At 37.7% G+C, this 20,876-nt stretch overlaps 3 protein-coding genes across 3 annotated transcripts; 1 reads left to right on the forward strand and 2 right to left on the reverse strand.

The window, feature by feature from the left end:
- Positions 1–4,568: 4,568 nt before the first annotated feature.
- LOC141900196 (2',5'-phosphodiesterase 12-like) lies at positions 4,569–7,979 on the reverse strand. Its single transcript, XM_074787015.1, has 9 exons — positions 7,739–7,979; positions 6,808–7,000; positions 6,230–6,717; positions 5,988–6,127; positions 5,758–5,911; positions 5,553–5,685; positions 5,286–5,441; positions 4,920–5,034; positions 4,569–4,837 (listed from the first exon to the last, which is right to left on the reverse strand). Exons 1-9 carry the CDS (start codon positions 7,876–7,878, stop codon positions 4,569–4,571), a joined length of 1,788 nt encoding a protein of 595 aa, XP_074643116.1. The 5' UTR covers positions 7,879–7,979.
- A 353-nt stretch (positions 7,980–8,332) lies between these two features.
- On the reverse strand, positions 8,333–13,420 carry LOC141914916 (uncharacterized). The gene is made up of 7 exons (XM_074806257.1): positions 13,372–13,420; positions 12,590–12,722; positions 11,963–12,046; positions 10,754–10,803; positions 9,880–10,035; positions 9,554–9,796; positions 8,333–9,138 (listed from the first exon to the last, which is right to left on the reverse strand). Exons 2-7 carry the CDS (start codon positions 12,710–12,712, stop codon positions 8,835–8,837), a joined length of 960 nt encoding a protein of 319 aa, XP_074662358.1. The 5' UTR covers positions 12,713–12,722; positions 13,372–13,420; the 3' UTR covers positions 8,333–8,834.
- Positions 13,421–13,461: 41 nt separating this feature from the next.
- Positions 13,462–18,081, forward strand: LOC141908814 (U3 small nucleolar RNA-associated protein 25 homolog). Its single transcript, XM_074799030.1, has 18 exons — positions 13,462–13,642; positions 13,731–13,782; positions 13,920–14,016; positions 14,132–14,425; positions 14,525–14,616; positions 14,694–14,786; positions 14,889–14,964; positions 15,087–15,145; positions 15,223–15,308; positions 15,399–15,461; positions 15,544–15,743; positions 15,821–15,977; positions 16,052–16,148; positions 16,234–16,402; positions 16,483–16,634; positions 16,975–17,099; positions 17,265–17,363; positions 17,681–18,081. The coding sequence occupies exons 1-18, from the start codon at positions 13,533–13,535 to the stop codon at positions 17,925–17,927; spliced, it is 2,268 nt and encodes a 755-aa protein (XP_074655131.1). The 5' UTR covers positions 13,462–13,532; the 3' UTR covers positions 17,928–18,081.
- Positions 18,082–20,876: the final 2,795 nt, after the last annotated feature.

The following is a 20,876-nucleotide window of genomic DNA, read 5'->3' on the forward strand; positions in this document are numbered from 1 at the left end:
ACTACAATGATAAAATTGGATTTATGTCGCGATAATAACTCGACATAAAATCACATTTCTGTCTGGGGGGGTCTGGGCATCCCCCTTACGGAATATTGAAAAATGAGATGAATGTGGTTGCATTCTAAGCACTTTCCTGGTTGAAATTAGGAATGCAATACACTCACAATTTCAAGTCTTGGGGGGAAAATTCTAAGATCATTCGGTCAAAAAAAGGGAACACGCCCCCCACAACCCCTCCCGGATCTGCCACTGAACGTGGACAGCACTTCGACAACAATCTTCTAAGTCCTTAGGCTGCAGTCCTCCTTCTACAGTCAGTATTTCGAAGGAGCATATAAGAAGGAGCATATACCGCAGTTATTACATAAATAATTGTCGATAAATTGAATTGCTCATTAAGCTATATTTCAACCGCAATCAGGGAGCAATTTCAAAAATCATTAAAGTAAATTATTAATCATTCGTGGCCAACTTGAATAACAGCCCTAGAAAATTGAAAAGTTCCCATTCAAAAATCAGGGGCAATTATCTCTTAATGATTTTAAGAGAAGCGACAGTGAAATTACGCGCTCTAACCGGGGATCGAAACCGGGTCTCGTAGGAGGCAATCGCGCTATGGACCAGCAAAACTAATAGAACTAGTCTGTTTAACCAGCTTGTCATAAGCAAAGTGACTTTAAATTACATGTTCAAGTCCTGTGTGACGATGCCTAACAGTAAAGGTGTTTTATACTAATTCTTTTGGTTATTAGAATACAATAAAAAATGGGACACATTTTCTGAAATGACTAAAAATAACTATAACGACTGTACCTGACCCTAAATCCCCACCGACCTAAACCCTTCACCCCTCCCTCCAAAGTCCTACCACCACTCATCCTCCCAGACCCCATCCCTGATCCCCACCCTCCCAGACCCCATCCCTCCCGCCCTCCCGCCCTCCCAGACCCCTTCCCTCCCGCCCTCCCAGACCCCATCCCTCCCACCCTCCCAGGCCCCATCCCTCCCGCCCTCCCAGACCCCTTCCCTCCCGCCCTCCCAGACCCCATCCCTCCCACCCTCCCTCTACCCCTGCCTCCCCCCAACCCTACCCACCCGCCCCGAACCCTGCGGTTAGATGAGTTGAGGTGTTACGATGTTTTAGTTAGATGGATGGGAATAGTGAAGATGAGAGAACAAATCACTGTTCAATCACAGGATGAAGTAATGCAGTAATCTGTCTCCTGTATCTGCACACAATGTTTACATGTATCTGTAACAACTGTTCAATCAGTCCGAAATCTACAGCAGTATAATGTAGAGAAATTGTAAAGACATCCAATTGTGGCGAAGGAACGTGACTGATTGATAACAGTTGTGTTATTGACATCAGGGACCAGTTTCATATTGAAAATAACATTTAATTTGATCAATCCTTACCAAATATACACCACCGATATAAAAGACAATTGAATGGATTCAATAAAAAAATGTAAAACACAGATTCCATTTCAAAACATGGTTTCATAACAAAGACTATAAAACTGGTCCCTTATAATCAAATCAACAACCGATAAATAAGAGATAAATGTAACTTATCTTAAATTTCTATTCAGTGAATCCTGATGTCCTGTGCAGAATCCATGACAGTCTTATTGTAAAACAGTGATTTCGGATGTCCTGTGCAGAATCCATGAGTCATATTGTAAAACAGTGATTCCTGATGTCCTGTGCAGAATCCAAGGAAGTCTGATTGTAAAGCAATGTTACCTTGTCCTGTATTTAATCCAATTAAGTCATGTTAAGTGCTGATTCCTTGTACTGTATTGAATCCAATTAAGTACCGGTATTACTGTAAAGCACAGATTCCGGTTGTCCAACGCCGATTCCAAGAAAGTCTTATTTGTAACACACTGATTCCTTGTTGTCCTGTACTGAATCCAAGTTCCCATTGTAGAGATACCTATGGTAGACAAATCAACGAATGTTTTCTTTCCTTAGATAACTGCAGGATTATCAAATTCAAAATTCAAACTTACAAATTAAATTGTTCGCTCCAATCTGTAGTTCATTTAGTCCAGGGCTTTCTATCTACCGTTTAGGTTTTGCTTCCAGAGTTCAACATCAAACATAAAAGATAGTAATGAAGATAGATGAATAGATGAATATTATCTGTTTCTGAAACTGATGAAAACATTCAAGATGAAATAAACTTACACAGTTTTCACTGTTTCTGATGTCAATTCTTTATAAAACGGTTGAACACATCTACAAATGAAAGCAGAAAGTATTTAAAAATTGATACTGAATAAAAACAGAATAAATCCATAAAACCAGGTAAAACTAATTCACTGAATATCATTTATGAACATATTAGGCCCACAACATAGCCAAACCCATGGTCAAGAAATATCAGAGTCAGATGACTGTCAGCCCTTGAGGTTTTGGGCCCCATATTCTAAATTCGGTGATCCGCACCTCTCCGCATAAACGGTTCAATCAATTACATTAAATATCATTGTTTCAGATTCAAAATGTCATCAGCAATTCACATTGCCATTGGTTAATTTTAAGATATCTTCACTAGAGAGAATAGAAAGATTTTAGCCTGGATTCTGTCATTCAGCAGATTGCGTCAATCACGAGAGGTGCTTTGGATCTGCACTTATACCCTACATTCCTAGATCCACCCTTGTCAGTAAATTATGGGCCCTTTCAGTTTTTCAACTTGTCTTGCTTGACTGATTTTCACCATGTGCACCTAGACTCACCTCTGAAATATGATTACCCACAATATCTAAGATGAAATATTTTTCGTCATGATATCCCTAATGTTACGATTACTTATCGAATATTGAAATACTGATTTCTGGGTTCTTTCTGGGGCTGTTTATGTTTGAAATTAGGGGAGGTTTTTGCTTGTCGCGATAGTTGAGTACGCCATCTTGATATTGATATTGATGTGTTGATAGTGTCTCAGATTCCCGCGCTGCCGCGCTTTCAAAATGTGCAATGTCGATATCGAGTTTCAATCGAGGTCGAATCCTGGCAGAGGTGATCTCAGGTGCAGGTCTCAGAAATCACCGGTCCCCTGAATTACGATTATTCTGGGGTCTTTGGGCGTCAATTAGACCCCAAGGAGCCCTTGCACCGGGCAACAACTATATACTGGACTGTAGCTCTTGAATAGATGTATCTTCTCTGAAAATTTCAGAGACTTTGACCGTTTTGTATTTTATTTATGAATTTATTTATAATATTTTTGTTATTTTGGGGTTTTGGGGTCAATTAAACCCCCAAGGAGCCCTTGCACTGGGCAACAACTATATACTGGGCTGTAGCTCTCGAATAGTTCTATCTTCTCTGAAAGTTTCAGAGACTTTGACCGTTTTGTATTTTTCTTGTTATTTCTAAACATTATTTTTGATATTTTGGAGTCTTTGGGCGTCAATAAGACCCCCCAAGGAGTCCCTGCACCAGGCAACAACTATATACTGGACTGTAGCTCTCGAATAGTTCTATCTTCTCTGAAAGTTTCAGAGACTTTGACCGTTTTGTATTTTTCTTGTTATTTCTAAACATTATTTTTGATATTTTGGAGTCTTTGGGCGTCAATTAGACCCCCAAGGAGCCCTTGCACCGGGCAACAATTATATACTGGGCTGTAGCTCTCGAATAGTTCTATCTTCTCTGAAAGTTTCAGAGACTTTGACCGTTTTGTATTTTACTTATTTATTTCTTATTTTTGATATCTTGGGGTCTTTGGGCGTCAATTAGACCCCTAAAGAGCCCCTGCACCGGGCAACAACTTCATACTGGACCGTAGCTCTTGTTTAGGTCTATCTTTTCTGAAAGTTTCAGAGACTTTGACCGTTTTGTATTTTATTTATGAATTTATTTATTTTTTTGACAATATTTTCGTTATTTTGGGGTCAAGTAGACCCCCAAGGAGCCCTTGCACCAGGCGAAAATTATAAACACCGGGCTGTAACTCTTGCATAGCTCTATCTTCGATGGAAATTTCGGGAAAATCGGCCCTAATGAGGTCTCCATAGAGACCGGGAACCAGTCTACGTTGCTGCCGAGCCCGGTTCCGTGTCCGTACAATAACAACTACAAATGAATTAGATAATAATAATAGGTAATAAATTTGAATCGAGTGATGAAATAAATTTGAATCGAGTGATACCGAATCCAGTGCTCGCTTCACAACGGTCAGGTGTGGTGGGTCTGTAAGGGACACTCAATCGAAAAATCAAACGAAATTTACCAACCAAATAATATAAATAACAGGGACAATCCATATTTTAAGATAAAAAAACCAGAGATAACCTGGGCAAAACTACTCATGAAAATTCAATTGTTACATTGTTTCTGGAATAGTACAGAATTCTGGTTTTAAGCATATATATATCCTGTGGCTACGGGCTTGAGCTGGGTCAGTTACATTTGGAGTTCGCTTTTTGAATATCTCAACAGCATTTGACATCCCTGCAATTAAAATTAAACACAACTTTTTGTATTTGAAAAACCATGAAAAAACTACAAGAAAAATCCAAGACACAGGAAAACCTTATCTACAGTAATCATCTTTTATTCCAATATACATCGCATACAAGAGCTAAGTGATCTGATGGAAAAACTTGATTTGGTAAAGCACTATGTACTAATATCTCTTCAGCATTAGGCAATGGAACCACTTGATCCAATGTGAATTGTTCTTTATCGACAAATATCCAGTCAAGAGTTCCGCAGAAACCAGGGACAAAATTAGTAAACTTTGGTATTCCACATGCATTTACTATTGGTAATTTATGCTTGAGTGATGCACCATCTGCATATTCCGGTTTACCCGCTGCAAATTAAGATAAGAAAATGGAAACAATTATCTTTTCTGTATTTTTGTTCCAATTTTTCACTCAATAAGATGTAAACACCTGACAACCATCCTGGATCATTTTCACAAATGAAACCATTTTGAAGATAGCGTAATACAGCACTATTGATGCTGCTGTTAAAATCACCGGCAAATATAACTGCTGGATCTTTGTCCTGAAAATATATATAAATAAACTAATTGATCTGTTAGCTCATTAAGACGTTATTGTGCGGTGAAATTTTTTACACAGCTCATCACACTTGTTTGTGCCAAAAAGAGATAGAAATAGGGACTAAAAATTGAATTTGACAGTAGTAAGTCTAGAATGAGATGGGGATGAGTTCGACTACATATCATATTCATATGAGCCTATAAAATCCTCCTTTGTGTTTTTCTTTATTATCATCTACATGTTTCATCTTACCTTCAATCTGTACATGTGAACTACGGCGTGAATATGCTGTAAGCACACGTTTATTTGAAGTAGACGGATGTGATCAGCATTTGGGTGGAAATACAGATGAGAAGTTGCAACTACCACACAATTCTCCGGATTCATAACCGATTCCAATACAAGGACCTACATCATAAGTAGATGTAGAAATTATCAGTAACAATTAGCATTTCTCCAGCTGATCGAAAAATAGGAGAAATAGTTAGTTCATTCTACTATTTTAGTTCGTGTACATGCCTGTAATATGGTATTTCGCTCGTCAAATCTTTCTTTCAGTTGTTGGCATTTTTCAATTTTATCTCTAAGCTCAGCAAACTGACTGTTACTACCAAATTCATCTCTTAACATGATATCATGGCATCCTAATAATCTTTAAAGAAAATTGAATTGTCTCAAACAACATATACTATATCACATTGTCAAAATCTTAATATGTACTTACTTAAATTTGCTTTTTCTAAAGAATATTGCAGTTCCCTCTGCTATTTCCCCTTTCCCTTTGAAATATCCTGTAAAGCTATGAAATGCTGGACACAAATTGTACTTGAAGACTTTGCGATCAACCTCTTGCAGGCACAAAACATCAGCATTATACCCTCAATAGAAAATAAACACATTATGTGATATATGGTATATACATCCTGCAAGATAAAACTTATGATAATTATTCACCTTGTAATTCCTTGATAAACAAATTCAGTCTATAATCAATCTGTAGATATTCCGGTGGGCAATGTGGGAACAACATATTTCGCGAGAAATCTGAATCGGCATAAAGATCTGCCAGTAGATTGTAAGACACAATTCGAACCCTGCAATAACATTTTCAGAAGATACATTTCAATACTAGAATGAGGAAATCATATACCTAGTACCAGTACCACTTGAAACAAATTCTTGAATATAATTCTCACCCCTTATCATCTAAAATATTTGTAGTCTGTAGATGTCTATTCTCAAATGGACACTTTGCTGGTCCCTTCTTGACGCAGTTTTTTGTCACCATTTCCTCAGGGAACCCGCGAAGAGAACCTCTAATCGGTGTGCATTCCATTTTGATACGATGTTCCAAATCATCATCAGTTGGAACGTACATTTCACCTTTTCCTATGAGCGACCACTTACAAGCAGATTCAGGTGGATTCTTCTTAATCTTTTTAATTCCCGCTTGAGCGTCCAAATCATCACGTATCTCTCTGAACCAATTGATCTCACATGGCGTTTCATCATCGACGAATTCAAACTCGATCCGAGGTACGATAGGAAAACCTGATAAACATACTTCAGGTAGCTCGGTAGAAGTCACTGTCGGCATGTTGATTTCTACATCGAAAACAGTTTCTCCGATACGCAATTGAGAACCACTTGTCCATGCATCTAAGTTAGGCTTTTCAATATCAACCTACAAGTAGGCGGCAAGATATCTAATTTTTCACTACAAACTGCTTCCAAGTGATCACGATTAAAGTACATTTCACTCTTGGCCTATTACCTTTTTATCTGCATTGAGCAATTCAACTAGAATACGTCTTTCCGATTCATTGCCAGTTTGGGACTTTTTCTTCTTTTTCTTAAATACATGTTTTTCTACATTGAGTTGAAGTCGTTCAATTGTAGTCCCCAATGGTTCCGTCTTTAGACGATCAAAATTATAAACTCTAGTGTTATCTTCAGACATTCCATACCTTTAAAAAGGAAAGTGAACAAATAAAAAAAGCTTTCTATCTGATAAAGATATAAATAAAGGCAGGTATAGGTCTAGTCAGTAACCTGACTATGGTTTAGTTTCACGATCGGATATTTTCAAAAACCACATTTTTGTTGGTATAAGCTCATCCGATAATAAAAAGCTTACCACCAACGATTAGGTAACTAACTAGTATAGGTCGAAAACGATGTGAAAGTAGTCTCCGTCAATTACAAAAGCAGCGTTTTTGTTTGTTGCTACTGGGGGAAATAGCTGTATCATATTGCTGAAAGTAGAACATACAGGTATACAACTCCTAGTGACTGTCATCCACAAGTCATGTGCAGTAGCCTTAGCATTCACCCAGTGATCTCCGTCGCTCTACGATCCTAGTGTAACCAACCTATGGTACATCAGACACTAAGGTTCTTGGTGAACCTTAGCATAGCGAACTAGTAGGGCGAAGATTAGTTAGTTACCTAATCGTTGGTGGTAAGCTTTTTATAATCGGATGAGCTTATACCAACAAAAATGTGGTTTGTGAAAATATCCGATCGTGAATCTAAACCACAGACAGGTTTTTAGGTGAAGATGATATCAATGATGGGACGCAGTACTACAGGCTACGTCACAATCCTTGCAGCAAGAAATCTACTACAAGAAATCAAGTCACAACGAGTCATGGTGTCACTGGAAGTCAGAAAGCTTAAGTCTAAACTGTTATATTTCAACAAACCTGAAGGTGATCTGCAATCTCTCTTCTTGGTCGACTGATCGTACGCTCAAAACGGGTGCCATTTTTAATAAATATGTTGATAATTTTCTTACATGTAAACAAGTGGACTGTTTAAATCGCAAGGCACTCAGCAAAAACATCAATTACCAGGCAAGAAAAGTAAAAATTTGGGAAGGGGTGCGATATTATCGCCCAAAATGAAAAAAAAATCTTGCAAAATATCGTACGCGACGACCTTGAGATTAAAACCCTGTCACCGAGCTTTGAAATTCAAGTAAGATTTTATTCACTGTATTTTGGCTTCAGTATAAAACAAAATGATAGGTCTAACTGCAGTTTGGGTCACCTATCCACTAGGTGGCGATAGTGTTATGGTAATGAGATCGGTGGAAGCATTTGAATGACATCCGGATTAATACTATGTGATTTTCTCCCAATAAGCTAACCCCTATATATAAAGGTTTTGTTTTTCTACAGTCAATACTGCTTTTCATTGTTGGTTCGCATTATCCAGTCAACATCAGTCATGAATTCCAAAAGCTGACAAAACCATTAAAAGAAACATGAAATCAAGATTTATCAAATGGAATATTGAATTACATTCATTTATTCATCAAGGTAGTACAGAACACCAATATATAAAATTTGTTCATGATACAAGTTACAATGACCAATTAGCAGGCCAATAGAAGAGAATTCAGCATTCAGCAATTTTAATTTTTTGAAAAACCAGTCCCTACAATGGTCAACATAGAATTTTAGTCATCACTGCACTTCATACTCTGCTTAGGTGTTGCAATAAAATGTAATCAACGATTTTACAACTAAAATGAATAGTAATATTTACAGAAAATAAAAACAAAGTTACAAAATACTGCTACAACAGACATCATACAGAACAGATATAAAATGTTTTCAGTAGTATAGTCGACTCGCCTGTCATAACTTCGTGAAATTTTATCTTAACGCGCATCCATCCGAGTGTAGGGCCACATCTCCTGACAGAGGAATTGGGTGAAACATGAAATGCACTTTAAGTAAACCCATTCGATAATAGTTCAATAGATCTATCCCAACTATCAAATTAGACGCTCGCTTAGTAGGAAGATCTACTGTTATAGTTTGACGATCCGCCGCCTCCGCTACCGCCGCCGCGACTACTGAATCCATTGCGGCTGCTCGAACCGGTCGCGTAACTGCCACCGCCTCCGCCGCTGGATCCTGACGGATAATCGCGAGACGAACTATATCCGCTAGTCGACGTACCGCTGTATCCCATCTTATCACCGCTCGATCGTCCCGTGTCGCGAGACGCGTAACCGGAGTCTCTCGGCGATCGGACGTCACGCGACGAATATTCCCCTCCGCTGCTTCGCGGGAATTGACGTACATCTTCTTGTCTGAAAATAATTATCGTAATTGTCATTTAATTTCTATAGTACCCTTCCTGACTGAGATAATGTTCAATGCCATTGATGCTCGTTAGTTGGTATTTATTGCCCCCAGCCTATTTCTCCCAACTTTAACCATGTACTTGTGTCAGTCATATCTCCCTAAAAAGTAGAATCTAAGCACTCAGATGTGATCAATTTAGGCCAGGTATCGATTAACTCCAGCTAGGTATAGAGGCAATGAGGATAACTGTCTTGCCTGGGGACACTACAGTAATGTATGGGGTTTTCAAAGCCACGACCTGGCTTTCCTGAGTGGAAGGCTCTAATCACTCGCCAACGCTGCTCCACAAAAGAGGGCACATATCAAATTATATCGTATTCGTACAACTCAGAATGATGAATAATGAAACAGTATTTCTACCTTTCTCTTCTGTAGTATTCAGGTGGCGGTCGAGAGTATGGATCACGTTCTTCGCGGTCTCGTCCACCATCTCTATCGTAAGGAGCCGACGAAAATCGATCTCGGTAATACGGGTCCCGATCGTACGGTGCCGGTGCACGTCTGTACATGTCGTAGTCTGGCGGTGGAGATCTTCTCGGATACGGATCGTAACGATCTCTGCTATATGGATCAGAGTACGGTCTACGATAATCCGATTGGTACCTATTTGAATAATGAATGATTACATCGATTAAATCGTCTTGAATTCAGGAATAATTTTCATTCACATCTCATTTCAAACTTACCTATCTCGACCTCTATCATAATCATCCATTCGTCTACCGCTATCACCATTCCTCGAGTACGGACTGGGTCGATCATATCCACGACTAGGACCTCTCATCGCACCGCCTCCACGGCTGCTTCCACCTCGACTTCCGCCTCTTCCACGACTACCGCCCCTAAAAATCAACAATACTATCTCAATCTCGGCAAGCTCTATGCATCCACAGGAATCATGACATTCAATTCAACGAAAAGGCAGTTAATACTCAATAATTCAAGTACATCAACCCTGACAAAGAGACATTTATCGCAAATTTCACGCAATCGATTTCGTTCAATCCCCGTCTATTCTAATCATGAAATATCGCACAGCCGTAACCTCCACGACGTTACATGTTTCCTTGAACGGGCAGACAGGAATGCATATGTACCGCTAAAACTGCTCGTGCTTTGATCGTAAATTTATAAGGAGTCTCGCCGTTAAACGCCACGTTATTAATAATAACTTTCTTAACGATCATTCGCAACGAATCGGAAAAGCGTTTCGCAGTTTTAAAGGCATTTCGCACACACTATGTAATAAGGCATGTTTATCTATGTTCTCAACTACATAGGATCGGAACTTTTAATGTATTATCTTAGTACGGCTAACACATTCTATAAAGTATCGAAAGAAGGAGTTTTAGCTCATTAACGCTAGCAGTGACACGTGAATCGACCCGATGACAATCCGCACTGTCACGAGCAGATTGAACGCATGCCCGAGAAAATACAAGTCGCAACAGCGATAGAAAGTGGTGGTAGAGAGTACAACCTCTTGTTAACAGATTTTACAATACGCAACGATTTTTTTTCTCGCATCATTCATACATTCGATAGCGGATGTATACAAACCTTCCACGCGATCCACTGCCTTCTCTTCTCGGACCTTTCGATTTCGATAGCTGTTACGGAGGATAAACAAACATTGACGTGAATTAATTCAAGCGGATGACGTATAACGACGGAGAATTCGTACGCAGTACAAACAACGCAATCACGTTTCAATTTTGATTTCGATCGGATAGACACACGCTGACCGCTTCGAACATCGGACGTATGTTTATGCAAGTCGGACGATCATGAAACGGTTTATTCAGTTGTTTTTTTTTTTTTAATGCTGAAATAGAAGACTGAAGGAAAATGATGATACGCAATTCAACATACGACACAATTATTTGGAAATTACAAAATCACATTCGGCAAGTTCACTTTCAGAATTCCACGGACTACTTTCCCATCAACCCTCTTGATACTGGACTGATACAAGTCGCAGAAGCAGCAGCAGCAACAGCGATCCACCAGACTTAATACATATACAACTCGGTATATGTGCCGATTTAAGGTGCGTACGGTATTAAAGACGCTTCCATTCACACGGTGCACGTGGTTTGAATTAAGAAACGTGGCAATTTTCCTGTATAAACGCTTTTAAACGCAATTTACGTGTAGCCCAACTCACACAGTTGGTTACAGGTACAAGAAACGAGAAATCTGAACGGTTAGTCGACGCAGTAGTGGTCCTAATCCTATGCTCCTTTCCGCAAATGAACTCAGTAACAAGAGGGTTAACTATACGGTATTTTTTTCATACGCTCAATCGAACACTGCAATATTTCGGTATCGCTATCGGATGCCATTTACGCAGAATATTTTCACAATATAAGTTTCGCTTCGGCAAATAATTTCCGAAAACCGCGAGCAAAACCTCCACCGATCATAATAGTCATCGCTAATGTAGAATAGATTCGCAACTTGAAGAATGACGGGTAGAGACCTATGACGTCTCATAAATAAACAAGCTCTGAACGCAACCGGAAGGCTTCAAAGTCAATACGCCATATAGAGACAAATAATTTTTTTCCAAGCTTCATTCAAAAGAGAAACCGACTTAGACCATATTTCTAGTCTAAAAACATGTGCTTAAAGAGTTAAATTATTTCTAATTTCAGGATTTAAAAAATTCTTTAGCAACTGACCAAAATTGATGAATAAAAAAGAATGTTTAAAAACTGTTGGTAATATATACATAAAAATAAAGTAAACATATGCCATCCTACATACCTCGACATTAATCTTTGTTCCAGCGAATGCTCTGCCATGCAATGCAGCTATGGCTTTATCGGCCTCATCGCGGTTTTCCATATGCTGTAAAAATGAAACGAGAATATCTTTCTCAATAGACTTTTGTTTGTAAACATATGATATTCTGCTAACATTAGAATTTACAGCAGTTCAGGTCAGCGCTAAGGATTACGGTAATGATAATAGATTAGAGGGTCCCTACAGATCAGCCATTTCTGGATATAAAGAGTTTTCCAAGGAGTTTTATTAAAGGACAAGTTGCAGTCGAGTTTACATTTAGAGGTTTTGCAATCAAATTCCTATTCCATGTACGCTACCTACTCAGTTTCTAATTCGGTAACAGCCTAATTGAGTAAACACAAATCCAGGTCCCAACTGAACCGATTTAGGCATAGGTTACTGCACAACTACAAACATTTCAAATTGCCTATTCTAAAAATTACAGGCAATTTGCTCGAAATAAAGGAGTTTAAAAGGAATCAAGGACTAAGGAGTTGTAGAGACCCTAGATAAGGCTTTGGTTTGTAACCATCTAGGAGTCACTCACTCCTATATTTCTAATCCTTACTTTTCTTTTGCATGTCTGTCATAGTTTCAATTACTTACCACGAATCCGAAGTTACCGAGAATGTCACATTCCGCAACGTGTCCATATTCTTCAAAGAGCGTCTTAAGTTTGGCTGGATTTGCGTCATTTGACAAATTTCCCACAAAAATCTTTGTAGTCATTTTTCTAGAACTGAAAATGATAAATCAGAAATGATAAATAAGTAACTAGCAAATCTGATACTGTCATCTTAATGTGTGAGAACTTGTCTTTAGTGATAGAGATATAATGAAAGATCTAAGGCCTTTTTATGAACCAGCAAAATCGAAATAGATTAGCTATTTAGATTATATAGCCGATTAGTGTCAATTAGCATAACCAGGTATGTTGGTTGACAAAAACGCCAGGTAGAAATTATTCAATTATGGCCTACTCAGCAGCGACTTCTACCGAGAACACCATATCGGTTGGATTAGATAATCGGCATACTTGCTCGCCAAGCGAGTATGCTAATCGATTATGATAACCAATGTTCATAAAAATGACGGATTATGACATAATCCATGCTCATAAAAACGTTTTGCATACTCGAATATACTAATCGAGTGTTCATAAAAAGGCCTATATTCTCGATAAATGCTAATCGATGATGACGTCATACACAATAGCCGCCATCTTTCTTTCTCCACATAAAATATCCAACTGCAACAAAAGCGAGCGAAATAACGCACAATCCCTCGACATTGTATAAAATAATGACTGAATCTTGAAAGAGCATGATTTTTGGTGTAAGTATTTCGCAAATAAAACGAAATATTTGTAAAATACGCCGGTATATTACCTACTTAGCGAGCAGCAATCTCGAGCCCCTTTCTTCTCCAAATTTTCACCGACAGGTAGCGCTGCGGTTTATCTTCCGCGACATGCAGCTTTTATGGATAACTGGTGAACTACAGCGGTATAGGGTTTTTCTATCGATATATACAGCCTGAATATATAATAATGGGTTTTAATCGAGGTAAACGAAAAAATGGGAGAAGTCAGTCGTCATTTAGGGGGAAAAAGCGAAAATTTCTTCAATCAAACCCTAAAATCGATCGATTTAGTAATCGGTGAGTAGTGCAGAATGTTGATTTTTCTACAGTTTGAGTTCGAATCCCATATTTGAGGAATGTAAACACTAGATATTTTATGTTGTAGTGTTGAAGAGACAGAAACCAACGAGCCGATTGTTGAGAAAAAATTGATAGAGGTATTTATTTACTATGAGCTGACTGTCACATAGGCCTATCCGATAATAAAAAGCTTACCACCAACGATTGGGTATCTAACTAACGGGCCTAGTGCCCTCTTGTGGAAATCCTGTCGATTGTGTTGATATTCTTTAAGGAATTACCATCAGAAGTTAGCAGTGAAGAAGAAGAAATCCCTTCTGCATTCACACAATTGATGACAACGCTCAAAACTAGAAATGACAATATTTCAGGTAGGCTATAATCTTTTCTTCAAGTGATTTGTCAACTCCATACTTAAATTGAGATCAAGCATAAGACAAGAAATATTCTACCAATCGTGTATTTCCTTATAATTTCGTTCATCAGAAAATGAAGATGAAGGAGTTGATGATGAAGAATTAGAAGATTCTGACGGAGAAGATACAGATGAAGGTGATGATGGTGATGATGATGATGAAAATGAAGAAGATGACTTTCAAATTGAAGATGAAGACGAAAATGAATATGATGAGACAGCAGATCTCAATGAAAGCGATGAAGATGGTAGTGTAAATGATGAAAACGATGATGATAATGAGATCCAGGATGATAAGCAAACTGATGAGGAGGAAGACCTGAGTGTTATCGAAATCGAAGACCAGAATCTATCTCTACCAAATGGTAAATGATTAATCTTAAACTACTTTTGAAATATTTGTTAAGTAATGTTTGTGATTTCATAAGTGTAGTTGACTATTTCTGGTACGTTTCTTATTTCAGATCCTTTTTCAATACATTTTGAAGAAGAGATACCAGAAACTTTACCAGATGATATCGGTCAAAAGAAATCTAGTATTAAATCCGATGTTAAAGTGAGTTCTTCTCTGTTCATAAGTATTCTAAGGAAAGATAGTTGAATATTGGCCTATCAGATTTTTTCTTTTGGTAGTATCCTGTCTTGGGTTCTTGCATTCATTTGAGTGTAAGTGATGATCATAAAGAAATTCCATCAAATACAGAAAAACAAGTCAGTAAATTACATGTAAGTAGAAAAATTATGTCTTCTTTAGATAAAGAGTCTTTTCTCTATATGACACTGAAACAAGAATTTCTTTTCCAATGATTGAATACAATTTTTCTTAAGGTTAAGCAGAAGTTATGTGAGCAGTTGAAAGATGTAAATGTATTTTCATCAAACAGCTCTGACACTAAATCTGCTGGTAAGACAATTTTGGATACTTTAAGTGATGTTTTTTATTTGGGTTAGTGAGGACATGTACCACCATGTTTTGCATTTCTAATTTGTTTGTATATAAAATACCAGTACTCATTATGTTTCCAGATCCAGATCCAATGACGCCTTTACAATATGAACTATTTTCAATTATGAATAATTATAAGGTATGTGATATCCTATTTCATTGTCTTCTATTAGTAGTATCAATTAAAAGTCCTGCCATTAGTTTTGTTATTTTCAGGACCTGTGTTTCCCACTAAGAACCTACGACAATGGTGAAGAAATTCGTTTGGTTTATTGTTTACATGCAATAAATCATGCACTCAAGTAAGATTCACAGAGCTTTTCAAGAGCATCCTTACTTGTTTATGATAACAACTACATGGATAATGTATTCTTTTGGGATATTTTATATAGGACACGTAGTAGAATCATTGCCCACAATAGTAAGATTAAATCAAAAAGAGATGATATTCCAGAGTAAGTAACCAACCTTAGCATAGTGGGTTGTATAGAAAATTTAAATGGATTCTAAAAGTTATTTTGATTTTTGTTCCAACAGTGATTATAGAGATCAAGGTTTGACTAGACCGAAGGTTCTTATCGTTGCACCTTTCAAAGATTCCTGTTTCAAAATCGTTAACCTGTTCATTAAACTACTCATGCCAAAGGACCAGGTATTAGTAAGCAATAGAAAAAGATTTGAAAAAGAGTTTGGTCCTGAAGAAGGAAACTCGGAAAAAAAGAAAGGCTTAAAGCCAGGTACAGTCTACCGCGACCTAAGAATAGCTGAAACATCCTATTTCTATTGGCTTATCAAATTATATAAAACTTTTCAGATGACTATGAATACTTATTTGATGGGAATACTGATGAGCACTTTAGACTGGGAATTGGAGTGGCTAAGAAGACCCTAAAGCTTTACACAGATTTCTATCATGCAGATATCATAATAGCCTCACCTTTGGGATTGAGAACGATCATTGGTGGTGAAGGGTAGGTCTTTATTCACGATAAAGTTAAGTTTATAATCATCAAATTATTGCCAAATGAATGTTTGTATTCCTTAGTGATGAAAGTCGTGATTTCGATTTCTTGTCGTCGATAGAAATACTCATCTTTGATCAAATGGACGTTCTCCTAATGCAGAATTGGGATCATGTCTTGGTAAGTGGATATGATTATTTTGATGCATGATAGTCTAAAGCGGTGTGGAGAATTTCCAATTAAAATGCATTTATTGTGGTTGCAGCATTTAATGGATCACCTTCATCAACAGCCTAAAGAAAGTCATGGAGTTGATTTCTCCAGAGTGCGTATGTGGACATTGAATGGATGGGCTAAATTCTACAGGCAAACCCTAATCTTCAGCGATCTTCAGACGCCTGAAATAAATGCTTTATTTAATAAGCATTGTACAAGTATCCTTGATTGTTCATCCAGTACTCTGATTTTCATCATGTAAATATATCCATGTTTTATTTCCTTAACCGTTTGAAAGACTATGCAGGAAAGATCATCGTTCAGAAATCTCAGGCAGCTGTTGGCTCAATTTGCCAAATTGTTGCACAAATTCCACAGGTGTTCCACCGCATTGACTGTCAGACCTTTGCTGAAGTGCCCGATGCAAGGTTCAAATTTTTTGTGACAAAGGTGCATATTTAACTATTACAGTTGTCTTACAGTTGTTTCTAGCACATGGAGGTTCAAAAGACAAAGCTTGCATCAATACTCTCAAAGATATCTTAATTGGCATTACTTACACGTGCTTACAAATAAAAAAGCTGAATTAGAAAATGTACTGGAGAATAATCCTGGACAATGACATATTATAATCTTGGAGAATGATATATATTCTCAGTAGCTGAGCTGGTTAAGTGGAGGACTGTCGTGGTATAATGCAAACTGTCTTCCTTAGGTGGCTGGTTTAATTTTTCCAAACCTTTTGATATATATTTCCTGTTTGTATTTTTTACTTATATACCTTTTTCAGATTCTTCCTCAATATAAGGAGTCAGTGATGACCGGAACCCTTATATTCGTGCCATCATACTTTGATTATGTGCGACTACGAAACTATTTCAAAAAGCAAGGACTTAGTACATCATTCTTGTCGGAGTATGTATAATCAAATTTTGTGTGTTATAGTATTTGCCTAAAATTGGATGCATTTTTTGTCATTGATACAAATCATGGCAGCCATCAGTAGATAGATGGTATACCTGGTATGTGATATTCAGAAACGTTTTACTTATCCTTTCTTTAAATTTTTTCATTCAACAGGTATTCCGATTCTAAGAAGATCTCTCGGGCAAGGAGTTTTTTCTATCATGGACGAAAACACTTTATGCTTTACACAGAACGGTTTCATTTTTATCGCAGGTATGTCTGTCAAATCATTGAATTCATAGAAATGACTTGAGAAAATTTTAAAAATAAATTCCAACTTCAGTATGGTAGATTTCTATATTCGACGGAAGCGATAAGGGCCTCCACTTGATTTGTCACGGGGAAAATGGACAGTAAAGCGAAATATGTCGTCAAAATGTCATGATGTGTCGACATATATTATCTATATCACGATATGTTGACATAATTATGATGACTTGTTGAGTTGGCAGCACACGCGACAACTAGAAGCCCCTTATCGTTTCCATAATATTCACAATAGAAATAGAAACGTCACGTTTGGTTTTCAGGTACAAGTTGAGAGGCATCAAACATATCGTGTTCTACGAACTGCCGCATTATCCACAGTTCTACAGCGAAATGTGCAACATGCTAATTGATGCAAAACGAAACGACGATCACGAAGATATGACTTGTTCGGTGATCTATTCTAAATATGATGCGCAGAGACTGAGTGGCATTATCAGCACTGACCGTGCTCGTTTTATGATCAATTCTGAAAAACAAGTTCACATGTTTGTCACGGGTGATAGCTGATACACATAGATAAATTAAAGTGAGATATTTCGTAATTTCCGTGTGTTGTTTATTTTGACCGTATCCAAGTTTATATCTGTTCTGACGGTCAGCCTTTATAGATGAACATACTTCAGTTCATCAATGGCGTAAAAGCATACACATTGCAGTAGTTGCTCTTAAAGTTAAAGCGATGGCCAATATGCCTCTGGACAGACTATCAAAAGAGAGTTGAAGTTTGAAAGGATCTCATTGACCGGTTGGCGTGTAATCATGCTAATGGATTCTGCGAATCTCGATCTTCCGACCTCCCAGACCATTCCCTTGTGTCATTTCTGATGGCCATATCGGAAACAACGCCATTTATATGGGAAAACAATAATAACTAGCTTTTGCGTATATATTTACTTTAAAAACCATCTTTATTGTAACGTTTTGGATATACATGTATAGATAATGATGTTTAGACTAATAGAAAGCTTATGAATTATTGTTGAAATATGAACTGGTCACAATCGGTCAAACCACGTCATCAACCTCTATGTTCATCGACAGTGCGACCGCCTTAGATCCCTAGAATTCAGAAATACGTATTATCGAAACGCGTGAGGCTATGTATATTATATATCTACTCAAATAGAAAAAAGCGAATGTTTGATTGAAACATGCTTTCTATTTTCACGATAAAACTATTGATAGCACTGCAGAAATGTTTGCTGTGTGCGAAGGAAGTAAATTGAGTTATAAGTCATTTGCAAGCACGGGGTATTGAGCATGTTTCTCACAACTTGGAATTTCGGAGCTGATGGTTGGCTGCAGCAGTTTAAAGAAATATCTAACGCATAAAAGAAAATGATGAAAGATACACTTACACACAGACTCAAAAACGTTAGAATCCACGATGAACAACGTACCAATAGTTGTGTAAGGCCTACACGAGTAATATAGTATAATAATATACATTGAGGAGATAATGCGTATTTCAATGATGTGACAAGATTTGGCGTACTGCCCAGATTACAACGCATCTCGTCGCCCGGAAAGAGTTAACTTGCAGAGGTGGATTTAGTGAGGTTTCGGTGTCCAGACCCTCGCCTTCCCTTGGGGTGGCCCTTCAAGTCAAAGATCATTTTCACCTGCAAATATGACACTCATCCACTCGGAAATTGTATATTTGCCGATGTATTTCTTCAAAAATATTTCATACCAAGGGTATGAGGTACCCTGCTAGTAGCCTATGACACGGCTGCATTATCTAAAAAATACCTTTTCTTTTCTTCTGGGCCCCAGCCTTCCTAGATCCCCATATCATGAATTGGCGACTTCAATGAAACTACATGTATGCGTAAAATTCGATTGAACATTTTTCAGCTTGAATATATACAGCGGTGGATCCAGGATTCCATGGAGGGGGGTGCACAAATCCAAATGGGGGTGTGAAAAATTTTCAAAATTAGACGCGCGGAGACGTGTTCTGCGCACGATCAGAGTACAATTTTAACTCGCAATTTGGATAGTGATTCCCACAACTTTCATGAATGTAGGACTGCCGAAAAAAAGCGCAGGTAATTGTAAACAACGACATCAGTTTACGCATTTTCAGGGATTTTTCACATGCTTGTCTTCGTTCTCACGGAATGGTCAGTCCATAAAAAAATAGCGAGGACTTAAGGGGGTGCACGTGCCCCCTGTGCACCCCCTGGATCCGCCGTTGATATACCGGGTGATATTGTCGTACAACACTGTATAATTCCATTTCCACGCGATGAACCAGGAATCCCGATTTTTTTCTAATCAATTTCTTTGTGACTTCATAATTGGTTATTTCATTTGTTTTGAAAATGATTTCTCAATTTGTCAACACCAGAAGTCAAATATATTACAAGAGCAGTTATGAAGACCCCTCGTGTTAAAAGAAACCAGTCATGCTTTAAAGTTACTGGCCATTCGAGAAGTTTTTAGTTTTATATGTTTGAATCATGGACACTAAACTAAAAACAATTGGTTTAGATCGAATGGTTGAAATTAATATTTTCGTGAGTTCATGCACCTAAAGTTAATTCTCCGTAAGTCAAGCTATTTATTGAAAGTCAAAACGAAAAGTGTCATTGAATCGACCCAAAAATATACGTACAATGTGCCACAGGCTTTTAACAGAAAATTTACACATAAAACATTCCAACTGCAGCTTGTAAAAATTACAAAAATTACAAACTGTACTGGAGAAAATACGTCAGTTGAAATTGAATTGGTCGTTTCAGTATTTATTTCTTACAAGGTCTAAGATCCTTCAGAAAGGTGCATTCTAGAATCGTCGCGTTTGCAAACGACATTTCGAGTGACATATTCTCTCAAATATCATTAGTATCAATATGGAATAAAAATGTATAGTTTTATATAAATGAATTAGAAAGTACGTATACATGCTGTATTGAAATGTACCGTTGTTGATGTTGACGACTCACGACTTAAAATCAGCCGCCATATCTCGATCAGCTTCCTCTGTAATGTAATTAATTATTGTCGTTAATTAGTTTCATTAGTTCGTATTTGTGCTCGACCATCTGCGTACACGAGGTGGTGACACCCCCCCCCCCCCCCCCCAGTAAGTCAGCCATGGAGAAGTAATTTAGCTACGTACTTAAGATAGATGCAATTTATAGCCAGTCACACTTATAAGTAACGGCGATTTCTCACTAACGCCCATTGACGAAAATGCCCGATTGGAGGAAAATAATTTCTGTACTAATTGAGAAATGCGAATTCGAGCAAATGACTTTTCATGACTTAACTTACTACACGTGTAGCCTATTATCCACGCTGTTAAAACATGTACGTATACTGACTATCGAAAATTCCATTTTGTAACGTTTTTGGTCATAAAGGAACATTTTAATTAGACACTGCTCCAATATTCGACGTGTCGGGAATCGATTAGTAAACAAACAAAACAAATTCATATCGTTTTAG

Source organism: Tubulanus polymorphus, chromosome 1, assembly GCF_964204645.1.
Source record: "Tubulanus polymorphus chromosome 1, tnTubPoly1.2, whole genome shotgun sequence".
Taxonomy (NCBI): Eukaryota; Metazoa; Nemertea; class Palaeonemertea; order Tubulaniformes; family Tubulanidae; genus Tubulanus; species Tubulanus polymorphus.